This window comes from Electrona antarctica, assembly GCF_951216825.1.
Source record: "Electrona antarctica genome assembly, chromosome: 19".
NCBI classification, from domain to species: domain Eukaryota; kingdom Metazoa; phylum Chordata; class Actinopteri; order Myctophiformes; family Myctophidae; genus Electrona; species Electrona antarctica.
Genome location: NC_136800.1, coordinates 23,998,703 through 24,019,502, shown reverse-complemented (window position 1 = coordinate 24,019,502; position 20,800 = coordinate 23,998,703). Strand labels below are relative to the sequence as shown.

General features: G+C 41.1%; 1 protein-coding gene and 1 pseudogene across 2 annotated transcripts; one reads left to right on the top strand and one right to left on the bottom strand.

Moving 5' to 3' along the window:
* The first annotated feature begins 791 nt into the window (after positions 1 to 791).
* Positions 792 to 10,426, top strand: LOC306912329 (uncharacterized protein). Its single transcript, XM_079488472.1, has 8 exons — positions 792 to 1,142; positions 1,976 to 2,116; positions 5,603 to 5,673; positions 5,760 to 5,828; positions 6,684 to 6,750; positions 6,878 to 6,937; positions 7,755 to 7,853; positions 9,021 to 10,426. The coding sequence occupies exons 1-8, from the start codon at positions 854 to 856 to the stop codon at positions 10,133 to 10,135; spliced, it is 1,911 nt and encodes a 636-aa protein (XP_079344598.1). The 5' UTR covers positions 792 to 853; the 3' UTR covers positions 10,136 to 10,426.
* A 7,674-nt stretch (positions 10,427 to 18,100) lies between these two features.
* Positions 18,101 to 20,685, bottom strand: LOC306943050 (large ribosomal subunit protein mL66-like; annotated as a pseudogene). Its single transcript has 2 exons — positions 20,653 to 20,685; positions 18,101 to 18,623 (listed from the first exon to the last, which is right to left on the bottom strand). The product of its transcript is annotated as a large ribosomal subunit protein mL66-like (transcript).
* Positions 20,686 to 20,800: the final 115 nt, after the last annotated feature.

The following is a 20,800-nucleotide window of genomic DNA, read 5'->3' as shown; positions in this document are numbered from 1 at the left end:
ATAATGCCAAGCCCTGAATAATGTACATACTGTACTACATTACAGGTACATGAAACATGTCATAACTTATATAAAAAATCACACCCGTGTGAACTGAGTGGTGTAAGGTTTTATATAGCATGATCAGCTGTGGTCTGACGTAATGTCTAACGTAATGAAATAAGGTAAGGTATTATGTAGCCTGATCAGCTCTGATCTGACGTAATGAAATCACACCCGGATGTGATTTCACAACTGGCTTTTTCTGCGCAGAGAAAATGACCACGGTTGCTACGGTCATCCAGTTCACCCGGGTGTGATTTAATTACGTCAGAAATTATTTTGAACATAGCAACCATGGTCATTTTTTTATGCACACAAAAGCCAGTTGTAGGAGTGGTTTACACCACTCAATAATATAGTACAGAGACAACTGAATGACATACATCCTCCCATTCCCAACAATAATGAATATAAGCAATATATGAAAATAAGTGAATAAACAAACAAACAGTGAGCCAATGATCAGTCTCAGTGAGAACAGTGATATGCAGCAGTTTGTGACTTTGTTTAGCCAGATGTGCTACACGGCTGATGGCTCTTCTGTCCACTTGCTGTCAGTTGATGACAACTCCACACGTGCAGCCAAAGGGTGCATTTTTAGACTGTCCTCTCCACTTTCTCTCACACACCATTTATTCCGTATCAGTTGCACACCGCCTCCACCATGGGGCGAAAGCTACTTGGAAGGCATTAAGGCAACAGTCCCTGGATCCTTTAATGCGCGTGCGTGAAAACATACTTACCCGGACGACCCGGAAGTAAGAGCGTGTAGTTTTTTCATAGTGTTGTAGGAAGAAGGTGGCGATGCAACATGTCTCTTAAAGGAGGTAAAATGTATCAAATTGAGTCTGTACGGCTGTCTATAAATGAACACCTGACGTCGGTGGGAGAGGAGATATTGCGTGTTTTGGAAAAACAAAGTGATGTTTGTTGTGTGAAGATCGTCAGAGTGTTTGTCATCGAGCGTCTCAGTTTGGCTACAGAGTTCATATTCAACCTCTTTCAGAGAGAGATAGAGACACTAGAAACTCTGCTGGAGAGACGAAACAAACTGCTGGACGTTGGTGTTGACATGGACATCCATATGCCTACGACTGCAGGTTGGTAAACCCAGGGTTACAGTACGTTCATCAGGAGGTGTGTGTGCGTGCGCGTGCGTAATTGCAGCCACCTGTAAGTGCTCTTTTAGAGCGGTTTTGAATGAGAGTAGGGATTCACATTTGATTGATTGAAAATTGTATTAACAGTTTGTAGATATTGGGTACAGTTCAACGAATGTACAGATCAATACAAAATCTGCTATTAGGATAAACCAGAAAAAGCACTAAGACTTGTTTACATCAGGGTCCTCTATGCAAAAAAGGAAATCATATCCATGGTTAGAAAATACGATAAGATATTACAGTATAGAAAAATGGTGCCAGTTTCGAAATTGCAGCTGGGACAGAGAAATACCAATAATAAAGTAGATTTTCTCCTGATTTGTCTCTCTAAAAAAATATATTTTAGTATGAAAATCTTTGGAATATTGTGTGGCTTGTGACGATCGGATCCAATATTTAGTTCAGTGACCATGGAGCAAAATAATGATTCAGAAGCTGTGTTCACGTTCACTATTCCATTGGAATGAAAAGACTCCAACCTGCTTCCCATCTCCTAAAAAGGCGTCCACCTACTTCACACAGATACAGGAAGTAAACCAGAGATGGCATGTTTCCGTCTTTGGTAACACAGACAGACAGACAGACAGACAGGACACACACTCACACAAAGAGACAAGCCCTCTTCCAAACGGCTTGCTCCTTCTAGGACCCTCCTTATACAATAGGGACACAATATAAAAAATATATCTCATCCAATGAGAGAAAAAAACTAAAACACTTTGAGTTGCTGTGCTAATGCTACCTCTTCTCTCCTCCTTCTGTGTGTAAAGAGGTTTCCCCTGAACATGAGGAGAGGAACTCCACTCTGGTCCAGGAGGAACCACAACCTCCACAGATTAAAGATGAACAGGAAGAGGTTGATGTGTCATTGACGTTACTGCATAGGAAGACCAGCTGTGAAACTCCTTCAGGTAAAAAATAAATAAATCTATATAAATTATACATACAGGGGGGTACTATAGGGGGCTGCCATACTGTGTTGCATGGCTGAACATGTCAGTTTGTCACCCCCTTCACATTCAGTAGATCCTGTGATATTTTGTGGCCAGTTGTAATTTCCTGGGGTCTAGTAGGACTATAGTAAATAATACAAAAATGTATCGCTAAAACAATACATGTTTAGCCCCATGTTCGAATGCACTTGGTTGCATGCTGAAAATAGCCAATCTACAAGCTCAGAACGCGAGCGCAACCAAACCAAAAATAAAATGACCAGGCCTGGACTGGCCACTTGACACACCGGGCATATGCCCAGTGTGCCAACCAATGAATGGCCCAAAATGACCGTCTTACGGTCAATGCGGTAATTATCAGGACATGGAGGAATGTTTTGTCAGTAAAAGTGGTGGTATTCGGTCATCTGCTATCTGCGTGCCGATTGTGGTGGTGGGCTGCCGAATGTTTGACCCAGTCTTTTAGTTCTACTGGATCTCTTGTCCCTGGAAATGCTTTGGCCATGTCTCGTGACCCCAGCCCCCCTCCCCACCCCAATACAAATTGGCCGCTACAATAACCTTAATAATAGAGAAAATACAACCCTAACCCTAACCCTAACCCAACAACTATAAATGCACCACGTCTCTGTCTGTGTATGTGCGTGGGTGTGTACAGTTGTAATGCACGTAACTCGACAACCGTTTGCCCCACTGACACACGTGTTCCAGACCCCCACAGGGAGTGCAGTGCCCGGCCTTGAGTCGGTGGCATACACCGTTGTCCAGAAACACCACAAAAGGCTCTGGTCAGGCTCTGCCAGTGGAGCAATTTACAGCCTCTGCCTCAGCCAATTGATTGCCATGGCAACCCCACACCTGCCAATTGATTACTTAACCAGTCCACTTTTCACAGTCAGTTTGCACTCTTCAGGCACAGGCAGACAGACAGATACAGAGATCTCCATGTACAGTATGGGCACGGTGGCCGACGGGCACGTACAGGTCTAGTCATAAATACATACTGAAACCAGATATAATCATTAAGGAAAGTGTATGCATGTACTATGTGTACAATGGAAACAATTCATTTCCATTTTCCAGCCATTCAGTTGCCAAAAAAATAATTTGGGGACTCCCCAAAATAATTTGGGGGGTCAAAATTCTCCCTGGAAATAAAAACGTCTGGGTTTCCGAGGATAGTCTCCCCCCTAACATTCGACGAATATTTCTTGTCATAGTTTTAGTCGACAAAATTAACACTGCAATCAAGAAGTCTGACAGATCTACCGGAGATGCGTGAATCTATTTTGCGTCCGAGCATCGACATGGTAACGCTCTGCCTGCCTCTGATTGGCCTACCGACACTGCCTGTCTTGACTGTCCTCCGAGGCACGCACTAGAATAGGCAAACTAATATTGTTTGCTTTGATTGAATAATTGATTGAACATGTACGTTGTACTATAATTTGATTTGGGTGTGTTCTAAATAAAGTGTTAGTGTTGATTATCGTAAACTAATGTTTCAAGTTTACACATACCAATAAATTACACAATATTCCACACAAACACTTTATTTAGAACACACCCAAATCAAATCATATTACGGCGTACATGTTAATTTGTTCAATCAATTATTCCATCAAAGCAAACAGAATAAACAATATTAGTTTGCCTTTTCTACAAGTTACAGTTCTCATACCGTACGCGAATATGTAGGTGGTGAGTTATTCGCATACCGTAGTTGTACCTCCACCTCGGAGGACAGTCAAGAGTGACGGTCAGTGTCGGTAGGCCAATCAGAGGCAGGCGGGGCGTTACCATGTCTATGCTTGGACGCAAAATAGATTCACACCGGAGAAGCCTAGACCCGATGCCTCTCAGAACATCCTGTGCTTCCTCCTCAGGCACCGTTATTTGATTTGTGCAATTCTCAGGATCAGTAAGTCCCTTTTAATTGCCCTTTGGCACATTCAATCAAGGGGTCATCTGAAGTGCACCCTGTACCTGTGACCAGATTTGATTGAGAGACTGCCATCGCGCAAATTCCAGCTTTTCACCAGAGGAGAAAAACTTTTATTTATTTATTTTTTCCAAAATGAGTTTATAGCACAGGCAGACTCTTCACATACTAGAGCATGTCTGAAATAAGTGTCAGAGATGAAATCGACATGTAAATATGAAATAAATGCCCAAACTTGTAGCTAGGTGTAATGTTAGAGACCACAGAATTGAACCTTTCAAGCCTGTTTTCTCAACTCGCTGTTTTCTGCAAGACATTACTCTATAAGACATATCTCCAAAACTGGTGGTCCATTTGAAGCTATGATTCCCTGCTTTCATATGACATGAAAAAACGAAAATTCAAAAAAATCCAATTTCAGTCCCTCAGTCAAATTTGGTCTGTCGCTCCCCAAGTTCTGCTCCAGACACAGATTCTGTCCAAGGGAAAAAATCGGGCTTAGGGGTTCTCAAACTTTTCAGGCTGTAACCCCCAAATGATTATATTTGAACTGGGGAGCTTATATTGTATATCACACACTATATGCACATCTTGAACTTTCTCCAGTTAAATAAAGTTAAATAAATAAATAAACTAAATCTCTGCTGAAACCACCTAACTCCAAAATGTTAATTTTTCAGGGAATTATTATTATTATTTTATAAGAAAACCATATACCATATGTTTAAAACAAAGCAATACTGTCTCATTAAAGTTGGTATAGAGGGTATGCGCGTGACATCATCATCATTCCGGGAAGTTATGTGGGAACAGCTACTGAGTGGCAAAAAACTACTTTCTGGCCATGACAGCCCATACATCCAAACAGAAAAGTCCTATCTGATTGCATTAAACAAACTCACTTTGCCACTCGATTTGCCATTCATTTTATGCATACGCATACCCTCTATGTGACTTTATATATTGACAATAACTGGCATGAAAGGGGGAGAGGTTGTGGAGTTAGCTGCTTTAGCAGCAGACAGTTGAGATCCAATGGGGTACCTTTGTCCAAAGTGCCTTTTAATACTTTTCATTGGTTCCAAATTGTTATAACTAACACAGAGACATGATGGGTGTTCAATAGCATTGGTTTATGGGGGGGTCTAAAACCTGAAAAATGGAGTTGGGTGGTTTCTGCCGGACAGCAACAAAATGAACTGTATTTTACAGTTTTAAACCAACCATGCATGCACACCATACAAATGAGCATGTCAAACTTTGTCTCTTAACAAACAGGAAGGTAGGAGCGCACACCAGTAGTGGGGAGATAAAACTGACTGAGAAAGGAGAGGCCGCACAGCTCGTAGTCACGATGCCAACACATTTTTACGTTTCGGCAACAAGTTGCCTTCTTCAGGGAACCTGAAGAAGGCAACTTCAGTCAAACTTTGTCTCTTAAATCAATTTAATCTTGTTGCCTTAGCAGCCTTACTAATGACCCCAATTATCTTATGTACTAGAATATAATGAGTGCTATGGAAGAGACCACGATGGAGGCATCCTTCCACAGATGACACGCAAGGACTGCATTGTAAGAATACATTGTTTAGATTCAACATACATGTTTTATGTTAGCAGAATATTTGATGGAGTTACCAATTCTCCTGTCATGTTTAGATGGGAGGCAAAATCACTGAGAACCCATGTCCACTTTGCAGGGATCCAAGCATCATCATCCACTCTCAGGTCTGTTCATATCACAATTACTGCAATCCACGTTAATGTCATTGTTTTTAACCACATTATTGACATTAACCCCAGTGTCCCTAATTATTTTGGGCATATCTTTACAGTCAATTCTCTTGCCTACACATACGTCATGTCCTAGTATGAGTGAATAGCGGAAGGGAATCAACGTGATGTGATTCCTTGTTTGACCCTGCAAAAAAATGCACATTTATATTTGAAAATAGTGCTTAAAGGGATAGACCACTTCGGTAGAGGTTTAGGTTCTGTAGTAATTTGCCATTATGTAAATCCAAAGGTCGATGTCAAAAGGAAGCACATTTTGAATATACATTTCTAGTCAATGAAGAATTTATTTTTGTCTTGCCCACATTTGGAGTTACATCATGGCAAGGCAACTGCACAACCTAAACATCTAAGTGGTTAAAGCCTCACTATGTAAACTTTTATGAATACATTTAAATTCTGTCCATTCTGTATGGTATGTTAATACATTATTAGTTATATAACTGGGGGGGTGGTTGTCTTTAGTCTCCTTGCTCTTCTATTGAGACATTTAGATCGTGCCAAAGGTCTCACCTAGACACAATATCAAAGATTCAATTGATCTCCCGAGCCACCAGGTCTGCTCTATTGACTTAAAGGTAAAAGAAAATGGCAGCACTTGAGGTAGAAGAATAAAGTTACATATAGTGCTGATTTAACGGTTATATGTGCATACATCAAAACAGTCCACATCCTAGTATGAACATGAGGAACATGCAGTGCAATGAGTCTGTGTACATTTTATGGTTTCCCTTCCCGTTCACATACTGTATTTGGTTTTTAACCTAAATCATGTTCCTCATCCCACAGAATGTGAAGTTATTGGAACAGTTCATGAATCCAGACACTGGGGTGGTGTATGACCACACTCAAACAGGTAAGCCAACATTCTTAATACATTTTAACATTTTATCAAACATTAACAAATGGATAAATGTTATGAGAGCAAGGTGAATAGATTGAAGAACAATCAACAATTTTCCCTCATTTTGTTTATCTTTTAGGTGTGTGCATGCAACACCAGACGAGACTAAATAAGGAAATGAACAAAGCACAAAACTATGGTACATCATGTTGCAATGCACATTACAGGCTCCGACATTAAAGGACAACTTCACCCATTTTCAACCTATCTTTATATAATTGGTCCTCACTAATAGTCATGGTGAAACGGTGCCATTTTTGAGGGGCGCTATTCCCTCCTATGCCCAGCTTTGTGTGTCTGAGTGTACCCCATAGCGATGATTTGATTGGCTGAGCATCCCATAGTGATGATTTGATTGGCTGAGCAATGTACGTATTGCGGATAAAAGGTGAGGACAGAAAAGTGAGGACGCGAATTGTGATTGGCCGAATGACAGAAAAGTGAGGACGCCAAATTTGATTGGCCGGAATGTGATGATGTATGATAAGAGCGCCCCTCACTTCACACAAGTGTGATTTTTCCCTACTCTGTTTGTGTCACAGAGGAGGGCTTTGGAAACTTCAGAAAACCGCCTACCAGTGACATCATCGCAGATTTTCTTCTAACGAGATAACTATGGCTTCCATTATAGTATACTAACTTTCTAGGAATAGAAAGCATGCAGTTTCTATTAGCTTGGATTCCCCATCGATCACTGGTAGGCAGGTTTCTGAACTGTCCACAGCCCTCATCTGACAGGGCTGTGGACACAAATGGTACCCTATCATGTGCATTATTGAGGACCAATTATATGAAGATCGGTTAAAAGCACCTACTAAATGCAGATTATTTCGTCATGCTCTGTATTTCATGTTCAGGTTTTTGTATCATATCTGTTGGTATATGGTAAGTACATATTTTTAACAGTGGGGCATTGTATTTTTACTGCCACAATGGATCCCCACCCTCTCTTCCAGGCTTTCTACCCTATAAGATTCCTAATGTGGAATTCACAGAAGACTACAATACCCACCATGCTGTGGGAACCACACCACCTCCCCCATGCCTGAACTCTGGTGAGCTGCCTGGTTTATACTTTGTGCAGAAATATAAAGTAGTGGTTAATCAATTTGTTGATTTCAAAAGCTTAAACAAAAAAAAGGGTGTCAAATCTTTGTTTTGACTGGTTGGTCAATCTAATATAATAGCTCACTTCGTAGCTATGATCCTTTCATATTAAATATAATAATAATAAATAATAATATAATAAATATGGCTACAATCAGCAGACATGTGTTTTCACCCCTCAACTGCATCTGATAGACATACTAGGGGTTGGAACATGCATCCAGCAAGCCCAACCCAGTAGTCACTTATAGTGACACCACACGAAGCCACGGGTAAACATTTACTGTATGTTGGGCATTACTATTACTAACCCTACCCCAAACCCCAAACCTAAACATAACCGCAAGCACGAAGCAATGCATGTCGGACCAAAGCAAACTTTACTTTATCCGCAAAAAAGGTTGTTTGCGGTGGACACAAAAATGATGGCGTGAGCAGGATTCGAACCCAGGAGGTATGGATTGAAAGTCTATTGCCTAAGGCAGGGGTTCTCAACGTTTTTGGCCGGGGACCCCCGGAAATGCTTTGGCCATGTCTCGCGACCCCTGTCCTGCCCCCCTCCCCACCCCCAATACAAATTGACCGCTACAATATAAAATACACCACTTTAGGTCACCCAACGGTATTGCAGCTGGGTGACCTGTTCATACCCCATACATACAGACAGACAGAAAGATACACGCGGCCAGTCATTGGAGCGGTTAGGCACCACTCAGCTCGGCACAGAGCAACAGCCCCCTCTCAGCCCACTGAGAGTGAAGTGTGCCCACTTATTGTGCGTATTGCATATAATCCTTTTGTTATTGCTGCATTCCTTGGCCCCTCTTATCGCTGTAAGTGACGACAGATGCATGGGTCAAGGCACATGTGTAAACAAGTTTCATGGATTTTGTCCAAACGAGGCATGTGTTATGCCTGTTCAAAGTGCCTGTTATCGCTATATATAAACACACACACACACACTCTCCCAATTGGAGTAAGATTGGTTTCAGGGCTATTTGGCATGATCCTCTCGCTATACCATTACCATTTCATAAACATGTGAATCTGCATGTATAGTATGGAAAAATGTAAGATTAAAATTCAAACGTTTAGTGGTTTTATCTTCTTCCTAGACTTCCTGCACCTCCCTGTGTGTATAGAGGATGTTCCCCCTGAACAACAGGAGGGGAGCTCCAGTCTGGTCCAGGAGGAACCAGAGCCTCCACAGATTAAAGATGAACAGGAGGAGCTACTGCAAAGACCAGAGGAGGCTGATGGCTCAATGACAATTATGGCTGTGAAAAGTGAAGATGACGATTATGAAAACAGAGAGACAGAGCCTGTAGCCAGCACCTCAACTGAACACATGAAAACACAAGCTTATGTAAAGAACTGGGTAGCATCACAACCAACTAGTGATGAGCTCCTCTCTTCACACTGTTCTGAATCTGATACTGAATATGATACTGAATATGATACTGAAGACTGTGATGAGTGGGAGGAGACCAGGGAAGATCAGTCAGGTGTAGACACACTGGAATCCCACAAGACACAAAATGTTGAAGGAAACACAGAGAAGAACAATTTTAGTTGTACAGTGTGTGGCAAAATGTTTAATCGAAAGGCACATCTGAAGAGGCATACAGCGGCTCATGCAGGGCAAAAGCTGTTTACTTGTACCGTTTGTGGTAAAACGTTTCATCAAAATGCAAATTTGAAGACGCACATGATAATTCATACAGGTGAAAAGCCCTTTAGTTGTACAGTTTGTAGCAAACTGTTTAATCAGATGTCCCTTCTGAAGAGGCATTTACTGGTTCATACAGAGGAAAAGCTGTTTAGTTGTACAGTTTGTGGTAAAACATTTAATCGAAAGGCGAGTCTTAAGAGGCACACAATGACTCATACAGGAGAAAAGCTGTTCACTTGTACAGTTTGTGGTAAAATGTTGAATCGAAAGGATCATCTGAATTCACACATGAAGATTCATAAAGGGGAAAATCCCACTAATTGTACACTTTGTGGCCAAGGCTGTGTTCACATGCGTCATTTAAAGCTATTTACTTGTACAGTTTGTGGTAAAATCTTTAATCGAAAGGAACATCTGAAGACTCACATGATGCTTCATACAGGGGAAAAGCCCTTTACTTGTACAGTTTGTGGTCATGGCTGTGTTCACAGGGGGCAACTAAATAAGCACATGAGAACTAAGCACATGACAACTCATACAGGGGGGGGAAGTATGTAGTTGGCAAATGCTCTTTTCTTTAGATGCGTTTTGTCTTTTGATATGAGGCTATGTTACAGTAGCATATAAGTGAGGCGAGGAGCAGCCTTGGGGCTGGGGGTGGTGTTATTTTATATATATATATATATATATATATATATATTTTAATATTTATTTATTTCTTCTCCATCATATGTAATGCAATATCACACAAACATGTATGATGATCAAGTATGTATGATATCCAGGATGACAATGACGGGACATAGCAATACTAAAGAAGAGGAATCACACAACCTTGCAATCTTAACACGACAACATACAATAAACACAATTATTATCTCTGTTCTTATCTATCAACCTTTTTTTGAGGGGTTCTAGCCCCTACAGTATGCCCAGCTTTGTGTGTTTGTGTGTAGGCCTATCCCATAGCGATGATTTGATTGGCTGAACAATGTGTGCATAAGAGTGTACCCCATACTGCCCATAGTGATGATTTGATTGGCTGAGCACGGAATGTGATGTAAGATAGAGAGAGCCCCTCACTTCACACAAGTGTGATTTTTAAATTTCCATCGTTTTATTTGTTGTCCTTGTTTCATTTGTACCTGCAGTTCATAGGTTAGTCTACTGGTGAAACCATTTGAGCACCATTGGCTCTTCCACATTCTGTCAGGGTTTGAAAAAGTACATTAATTAATTTAATTCATTATACGTATGCATGCAGTAATGTGCTGACTAATTCTAGTAGTGCTATTTGTGTAGATGTTGGCTGCGTATCTGCACATATATTGATAGGTGTCAGTGAAACAGGTGACATCATTTTGTTTGATTACCTGTTTAGAATTTACACATTTTTGAGGGGCGCTAGTCTACAATTAATTACTTTAGTTTACAGATATGTACAGAGATATTGACAGTGAAACTGATTTGGAGTAGGCGGCCAGACGTTTCTTGTTAGTTCTCTAAATTAGTTAATAATAATAATCTGGCGCCATCTTCTGGCGAGTTGAAAATGTCACAACAGCGCACTTGAAACTCTTCTATGAAGAAGTAAATTAATTCACTTTGTGTAATTTTAAAAAATCAATAAAAAATACCATATACATTTATTCTACTATAACCTGCAGACGATGGGGCTCTATGCCGCACAATAACGTTCAACAGTGAAGAATAAAGAGTGAAGACACTCAAGACAGACTGATAGTGCAGCTTGCTAGGTTTTATTGTGAGTGTTCAGTTTGCAGTACGTACGTCGGTCACATATAGAATCGTGTGTTATCGCGTTTAACTTTGTGCTTTGTTTTAACGTGTCTGTTGACAGGCTGCAGCCACGACTGTAAAGATAAACATGGTGTTAATTCAGAGAAGAAACGGAGCAGACGACTATTGCTGCTAGCCTTGATCTCACGGAAAAGCTGCTGCTGCTCTTTAGGATCTGTCCGCAATATATCTACGCTTAGCGTAGATATTGAGGTTCCAAACGTAGCTCGGATTTGTAAAGTCAACAACAGATTTGTAGTACCAGCGATGGAACTCGGTATGTGCTGTTTGATTATTTGATATTGCTTCTGGGATTGTGTTAGCTCTAATGCCCCTTGCTGCTGTTTCATGAAGGCATTAGAGCTATGGAATCAGGGCTAGCTAGGATTGTGTTCACACACGCCCCCTCTTTATTTAACTAGATTTAAAGTGGGTCCGCAGCTGCCGCTCATAATTCGACATCCCGTTATTATAACGGTCCGCTTTAAAGTTAGCTTAGCAATAGCTATCAGACTGCACTGCAGCCCGAGGTCTCACTCTCTAGACTAGAGTACACACCAAGCCTTTGTTTGGACTGGAGACCATGTCGATGGAACAGTCATTGGTCATCCAGACCAGAGGTTCCCAGTGGTACTTGAGAGCCCCTCTCTGCATGGTGCCAGGATTAGACGGCTGGTCTGTGTACCACCATGATGGTGGTACATACACAGACCTAGACGTAAATCCTAGCTGACTCGACACTGGTGGTAGCCTACACAGCGCCCAAAAAGTGGAATGAAATATTTATATTACTACAGGTTTACTAATTGGCTGAAATAATAATTTATATTACTACAGGTTCACTAATTGGCTGAAATAAGCATGAAGCACACCTAGCCGTTCATAGAAGATTTGAGTGGATTAATCAAGTTAGAAATATAATCAGTTGTGCTGATTATTGATTTATAGACAGAGTTTTGTCAGAGCAGCAGCATTATTGGCTTAGGAATGGAACAAAAAGTGCAGGAATACGCTACTGCATTTTAACATCAGTTATTATGGTGGTACTCGGAGAGCCAAATATTTTCTGAGGTGGTACTTCAGTATAAATAGGTTGGGAACCAATGATCCAGACCATCAGTGGTCGCCAGATAATATGCACCAGATTCATGATTTCCATTGTCAAAATACCCATCATTCAATAATTCAAATAAGGATTAAAGAACCTTTTAAAATACCAAAGAACCACAAGAGTCCATTCACATATTCATATATATATATATTAACATTTATTGATGGAGTTTCTTAGATTTTTAATTCATGAATGAAATTATTTTGAAAAGTTTTAGATTTTTGTTTTTCTTCCTTCATTCCAGACCAGCTAGTGTGTGGAGTCCAGCCTGCAGGTGAAGACGAGTTGTCCAGAACCAGCCAGGACTGTTTCTATTAAAGAGGAACCTGAAGACCACCTGGACACCAGTAAGTTCCATGATCTATCTATTGGTGTTTCATTCTGTTCTGTTGTAAGACTGTCCTGTCCCCTTACCAACATTTATAACACAATATCACGTTCTCTCGCTGTCTTAGTTTTACCACATATTAGCAAAAGGCTGTGATCTGGTTAGTGAGCCTCTTTAAAGACAGCACTAATAGCAGTGTGGCATTGTGCTAGTGAGATACAAAAATAGTGTACTCAGTGGTTCCCAAACTTTTCAGGTTGAGAACCAAAAGGTAGATGTTTGCCTGGGACCCAAACTAGTTAAAATAGCAGATCTACAAGTGCACAGCGTGTTACTTTGCGTCGCATTGCAAGCTTGTAGAACGTCTATTTTCACTACTGTACTTAAATTATTCTTTTTGAATTTAGCCTATGGAATTTCTCAGAGGTGTTTGTTTGTTTAACATTTATACATTTATTTTATTTCTAAAAGAAAATCGCTAGAAAAAAACCCACTGTTTGGGAAATGGGAAACAGTGGTGTACATAATATATCCTATATTACAATAGGCCTATCTCACAGCCCGCTTTCCACGCCCACTTCCGGTAAATAGTGGTGTCTTTAACATGAGCATTTACACGTTTTTTTCTCTGGAGAATCTAAGTACATTTTCTAATGTAAAAATGTGACAGACCAATATTATTATGAAGCAAACAAGATGGTAAATCAGGTCGAACAGATAGAACAAACCTTACCTTGAGAAAACAAAAGTTGTAGACTTCTTAAATTACCTCGGTTAACATGTAGGATGTATATGTGGAGTGACGTCACGCTATCACCACTAACCCCGAAAGGGGGCGTATTTAGGGGGGCGGGGAAATTCTGTGAGATAGGCTTATTGACTGGTGAGTGAACCGACGGTGGATGGCAGAATGACGGCGGCCGCCAGAAACCTAACATCCAGACTTGCAAGGCACAATGATCCACTCTGCACCAATTGGCACAAACTCTGTTCAGTGGACACATTGTACAACCCAACGGTTTGTGTCAGGACTCAGGAGCCCTCTGGGGCCACATGCATGACCAAGTTTATTGCTGCCAGGGGCCATTTTGTTTTACAACCCAGCTTACTGTGGAGCCCTACATTGTCAAGTCTCTGAACCACACCAACTGTTCAGTTTGAATATACAAATATGTATACGTAGCTGGCAGAAAAATAATTAAGTATAATACCCATTGTTTGGCAGATGTGATTGTGTTATGTGATGAATAAAGCTGGTGTGATATTGAGATGGACAATGGGACTTCTATTTATAGCTGTAAAAGATAGTTATAATCCAAGTTAAACATTGTTTGAAGATTGGGGATATACTGTATGTCCGGTCACTTCCCTTTCCCTTCACTTTGAAAAACACTTATTTTCTTCTTCTTCTGTTCCCTGTGTTGTACATTCAGCCTTCATCTATAACCCATGTCACAAGTCCTTATTCTATTCCTTCATTCTAGACCCGCGTGTGGCGTCCAGCCTGCAGGTGAAGATGAGTTGCCCAGAACCAACCACAGTTTCTATTAAACAGGAACCTGAAGGAAACATGGAAATCAGTAAGTTCCATGCTCTTTCTTAATTTTCTTCTGTTCTATTGTAGTACTATCACCTTATCCACTTTTCACTCTATGATTACTATGCAAAAGATATCATGATATATGAAAGAGGCAAATGCTGCGTTCACATGGGCAGATGCAAAGATACAGTCTACCATTCATTGTCATGAACATGATATATGATATTAGAGTTTGACATTTATTTGTAAATGTGTTTAAATGTTTTTAAAGAGTAAAAAGCATTTTTTGCTACGGATGGACTGGTGCGTCAGATAAATGCACACTGTCTTCACCTACAAAACGTATTGTTGCAACATTTCGGTCACTCGGACATATGATTGGGTACCGGAAGTCTGTTCCAAGTAGGAACCGATAACATGGTGGGTACCGGGTAGTCGGATACCCATACAAATAATTAAATTTGGTTTCTGCATATCGGTTCCTAGACGCGCAGTCATGCTCAGCCGCCGGCTGAAATATATAATATTATAGTATGGTTGTATCCAGTTTGTTTAAAGATGAAAAAGGTAAACTGTAAGGTGCCTTGTAGTGAAGATCTTTCCACATAACTTTTATAACTGTTTTTCTTCCCAGGTACGTATATATACGTACGTCGACGCTAGGTGGCGTCATATCCCAAGTCCGTATACGTACCCCAACGTAGACGCCTATAATAGGTTATAGGTTGATGCCTACGGAAGCCTTTAACATTGGTCTGGTTCCCATAGCAACGCCCCACCGTTCCAACTATGGGATTGCAAATATATTCACAGTGCAAAGCAGTTGAAAGGAGGATTTTCAAACAGTCATAACTCAGATTCTAGGATCACTGTCCTTGGTGGATTTTCTGCCATCCACATTTCGGATTAAATTTGTGCCTGGCGCCATGTACATGCTTCTGACGAGAGGTAAAGAGTGTGTGCTTGTTCCAATGCTGCGGTGGTGTGTGTAACAAGAGTGTGTGTGTGTGTGTGTGTGTGTGTGTGTGTGTGGGGGGGGGGGGGGGGGGGGGGGCAAACACTGTCTTCTTAAAGTGAACGTGTATGCTGGCCCCTGGAGCTGGGGTTTATGCTAACAGCTAGCGGTAGAGATAGAGTTAAGACACAGTGAAGCTTTTCCCACAGGCGAGCACACTGTGGGAAAGGCCTTAGGGTGCTGCCTTACCCAGTAGCCCTAAACTTCTTTGCCATTTTTTTTAAACTATTTTTAAAAACATTTCTTTATATTTCAAATAGCCGATCTACAGGCTCACAACATATCGATGTAGATCGGCTAGTTGACAATTTCAAAATGTTTTAAAATCAATCTCTGGTTTCTATATTTTACCTAGACGCCATGCACCTCCCTGTGTGTAAAGAGGAGGTTCCCCCTGAACAACAGGAGAGGAACCCCAATCTGGTCCAGGAGGAACCAGAGGTTATGCAGATTAAAGAAGAACAGGAGGATCTGCTTCAGAGACCAGAAGATGATGAAGATGGGTCAATATTGACAATAATAGTAGGGAAAAGTGAAGATGATGATGATGATGATGATGATGATGATATAAATGTAGAGCCTGTAGCCAGCACATCAACTACACACGTGAAATCACAAGCTTATGTAGAGGACTGTGGAACATCACAACCAACTAGTGATAACCAGCTCTTATATTCAAACTGTTCTGAATCTGACATCACTGAAGACAGTGATGAGTGGGAGGAGACCAGGGAAGATCAGTCAGATTTAAACACAATCAACAAGACACAACATATGGAAGGACAAAGGTTGTCTTTGATCAACAAGATGTCCCTGAAATCATCTAAACAAACTCTCTCCATGAGTAGTCACACGGTGAAAAAACAGTTTAGTTGTAAACTTTGTGGCAAAATCTTTAATCGTACAGGAAATCTAAATAGGCACAAGATGATTCATACAGGGGAGAAACCCTTAACTTGTACAGTGTGTGGCAAAGGTTGTGTTCATAAGGATGAGCTACAACGACACATGAGAACTCATACAGGTGAAAAGCCCTATAAGTGTACAGTTTGTGGCAAAGGTTGTGGTCAAAAGGGTCATCTAGAAATACACATGAGGACTCATACAGGGGAAAAGCCTTTAACTTGTCCTGTTTGTGGTAGAGGTTGCGTTCATATGGGTCATTTAAAAGAACACATGAGGACTCATACAGGGGAAAGGCCATTTACTTGTAAAGTCTGTGGCAAAAGCTGTAGTCAAATGAGTTCTCTAAAATCACACATGAGGACTCATACAGGGGAAAAACCCTTTACTTGTAGAGTTTGTGGCAAAGGCTGTGGTCAAATGAGTGATCTAAAAACACATATGAGGACTCATACAGGGGAAAAACCCTTTACTTGTGCAGTCTGTGCCAAAGGCTTTGTTCAAATGAGTGATCTAAAAAGACACAAGAAGACTCATACAGGAGGGGAAGAAATCTGTTAGTTTCTTTTAAATGTTTGTTTTTTGTCCATTGCATGTTTTTATCTAACTAACACATGAGGTAACATACGATATTTGTTCATTTTCTTTTTTCAAGGAAGCTGAGTCTTAAAGGACAACTTCTTTTTAGTTTGTAATGCTAATAATTATAGCATTTGTTTTTTACACAATAAGTTGGCTATTGTTATGTCTGTAAACCTCATCCTTCCAGTTTTGTTTTGGAAAACAGCAAAACGCAAAATGGATATAGCCCTACGGTCTTTTTCAAGGCAAAGATAAAGTAGGCTAATTCAGAAGAAGCTGTGAGTCGGCTGTCAGCAACACCAGTGACCGTACCGTCCGCACGGCTTCTCGCGAGAAGCGAGGCTCTCGTGAGAAGCGACAAGCGAAGCAAGACGTGGGGAGGGAGGGGAGCGAGGGCAGTGGGTGGTGGTGTTGGTCACAGAACGAGGGAGAAAAAAAGAGAAGAAAAAAAAGAGAAAAAAGCTCATTTTTTCCTCACATTTTTTCTCGCATTTTTTTCTCGCTTTTTTTCCTCACATTTTTTCTTTGCATTTCTTTCTCTCATTTCCACATTTTTTTCTTTTTTTTAATGGCTTGATTTGATCAACAAAAAAATAGGCTAATTCTAATAATAGTAATAGTATTATTAATTGTAAATGGTCGTTGGTTTATTATTCACACCACCAGCTGTTTTACTGTAAACTTGCATGGCGGGAGACAGCAGCAGTCCGTCAGGCAGCTAAGTACAGCCAGCTGCCTGCTACACAGTATAGACACCGACCCCGCCTCCCCTCTCAGTCACTCACACGTGAGATTGATTGATGCGGATAACCAAACCACCACACTAAACAAAAATGGAGAAAGCAGCACGGGCATGGCCAACGACGAAGAGTTCCTCGTGGAACTATTTTTCATACAGGCCTGCAGGCAGTGCAGCTTGCAGTGGCTGAGTTGGGGAGAGATGTTTTATTGAGAATGAAACCTCATCTTTCGTTATGATTACATTGTCACCTCACCAACCCTGATTGTACAACCTAGGGACCTACTTAGGTTGGTATTAAACCAACCAGTATAGTCTGTTTGTTTTCTGGGGAAATAAAGCTTAATTTATATACAACGGTGTTGCTCACAACGTGTCAAGCAAAGCTTGAACATGGAATATTTTCTGTACGGGTTTAGGCTCTGTGTAGGACTGTCCACGTTGCATTCTGGTCCCACTCTGTTTTGTCCATCTTCTACCTTGATAAGGAGAGGCATTATGGCCATCAGTGGTTGAATTTGATGTGCTTGATGCTATAGCGCACATTATATAAGTGCTGGGTGGCTAATAGGCATTCTCTTCTTATACCACTTCAGACCTCTCATAGATTGGCTTCACCGTGTCGATGGACCAGCGGGTCATGTATCTGTTGAGCTTTGGTTTGGGCTTGGGGATGTGTCCCTCTGGCAGTTTGGGCTTATGGGCAGGAAGCAGATGGCGACCTTGGAATGTTCCTCTGCACAAAGGCCAGTGATTCTCTTGGGCAACATGCCTCCATCTGACCTGATGAACTGGCGCAGCAGCAAGACATCAGTGTAGTCATATCTGTGCTGTAGATTCCATCGGTAGATGGGACACTTGGCAGAGGGGTTAGGTGGTTCTGGTGCCGGTGGCCGTGGGCCATCCACTGTAATTCCCTCAATAGTCGTTTTCCCCTCTTGCTTCTCCACCACTTGTCGGATCTCCCTGCTCTGAATGGCTTCTAGCACAGACAGCTGGGGTACACATAATATCCTGGGGGCCCTAGTCTTATGCCACACACAGAGGTCCACAAGCCCCTCAACACGCTGAGCACCACCAACTTGGATGGTTCACCTTCGATGTTTGGCTTGTTTCGTTACTTTATCATAACTCCAAATATTGGTGTGATATTTAGTGTGGTTGCAACCAGACTATGGTAATACTATAGTAATTTGCCCGCCTTTTTTATGTCGTAAAACCTTTTAGGGTCATTGTGACATCATGTAGGTCAATACATCATCATACTGTACATTGTCTGTTCAACCACACTTTCTAGTTTCAATAGTTATGATAGCTACTGTATGTTGTTACTTGCACAAGCAGAGCGCGCAAGTACTGTTATCGGCTGCGTATGTTGGTGGCGTCACTCGGCCAATCAGGGACCAAGTATGTATGTATGTCGGTACATTCCACCAGCCAATGAGAAACCACTGTTCTCGACATCATAACTAAAGTATGTTTCAAAATTGGTATAAGGTCAATATATGTGTCAGTGTACTCCACCGGGGAATGAGGGACCACTGACCACTGCTGTATTTCAAACCTAGACAACAGCAGAGAGCTTTAGAGAGCAGCAGACTCTAGTGGGAGCCATGTCTATAGTTTTTGAGGGGCGCTAGCCCCTCCTATATACAGGTTTAATGTTTGTTTTTAGTTCAATATTTGTTTTAAAAACGCCATTGACAATGAAAATTTACATCATCTTGTCCATAACACAAACATTAAATGCCATTAACAATAAAGATAATTTAATGTTTGTTTTGTCACCGTTTGTTTTACATCACTATTACATCACCTAATCATAGCAACATTAGTTAGACTTTAATATATTAGCGCCCCTCACTTCACACTGGTGTGATTTTATGTTACTACTTGATGACACTTGACACAGTTGACAGCAGTGGTGAGCACACCTCATGGCACGCAAGTAGGCCATGTATGGCCTACTTGTGTTCAATGTGCCAGTTGGCAGCTCAACAGAGTGCATTTCTAGTTAGCAATTGATATTGATGTGTCTATGTTGTTCACTTCAAATGAACAAGAGATGAGATGAACAAGTTGATCAGGGGATGACGACTTAGGCTTCAGGACCATCATAGACCGACTCACTTGAGTGCCACATGACACGTCACAATATTTTGCTATCGAATTGAATGCCACATGACGCCATCATCTACAAGCAACACTTCTGAGAAAATAGCCTCAAGCATCTATGTAAGCTCCATTAGATAGATGACCATGACCTTACAAGATCCGCTGTAGTATCAAGCTCTAGTGGTGGTTCCGTGGTGGAACTACTATTAAATAAAAAAAATCACACCCGTGTGAACTGAGTGGTGTAAGGTTTTATATAGCATGATCAGCTGTGGTCTGACGTAATGTCTGACGTAATGAAATCACACAAAATATGTTAAGTAAAAAAAGCTATCATTTTTGATAAATGTATGTATCACACCTGGATGTGATTTCACAACTGGCTTTTTTTGCGCAGAGAAAATGACCACGGTTGCTACGGTCATCCAGTTCACCCGGGTGTGATTTAATTACGTCAGAAATTATTTTGAACATAGCAACCACGGTCATTTTTTATGCACACAAAAGCCAGTTGTAGGAGTGGTTTACACCACTCAAAAATATCCCACTTACAGTATATAAACCCTATGTCCGCTTGGGTCACCCTGAAGTTGTCATGACATATCCTTACATAGAGTTCCCACAACATCTACAGTACGCCCAAACATGGTGTGTATGACGTCCAATCTACCCGAGTCAGTTCATGATGCCAGTCTCGCATGAGTCGGTCCATGACACTACTAATGTCACCTTCACAAACACCAATTGCGGAATGTAACGACCCGTTTTGATTTATGTTGTGTTGTTTTCACAATGACATTACAAATGTCACTGCATTTAATTGAATGAGTGAAAACTTGAAGTGATGGTAAATTTACGTCTTCGACAGTCAAAATGTTTTAATTCGTTAGGAAGACTATTCCAGTAATGTTAGGCTCTAACGGATAAGAAATTCACACTCACGTGTTGGGATATGGGGGACAACAATGAAGGCATTCTGACATGGTAGAGTGACAGGTTCCTTTTTAATCTGTGGAGGTGCTGGTTCCTCCTGGACCAGACTGGAGCTCCTCTCCTCATGTTCAGGGTAAACATCTTCATACACAGACAG

Excerpts from the sequence above, each read along its gene's own strand:
- LOC306912329 (XM_079488472.1), top strand. The coding sequence starts at position 854 with ATGTCTCTTAAAGGAGGTAAAATGTATCAAATTGAGTCTGTACGGCTG. Across the intron at positions 1,143-1,975 it reads CCATATGCCTACGACTGCAG|AGGTTTCCCCTGAACATGAG; the intron begins GTTGGTAAACCC and ends CTGTGTGTAAAG. Across the intron at positions 2,117-5,602 it reads CAGCTGTGAAACTCCTTCAG|AATATAATGAGTGCTATGGA; the intron begins GTAAAAAATAAA and ends CTTATGTACTAG.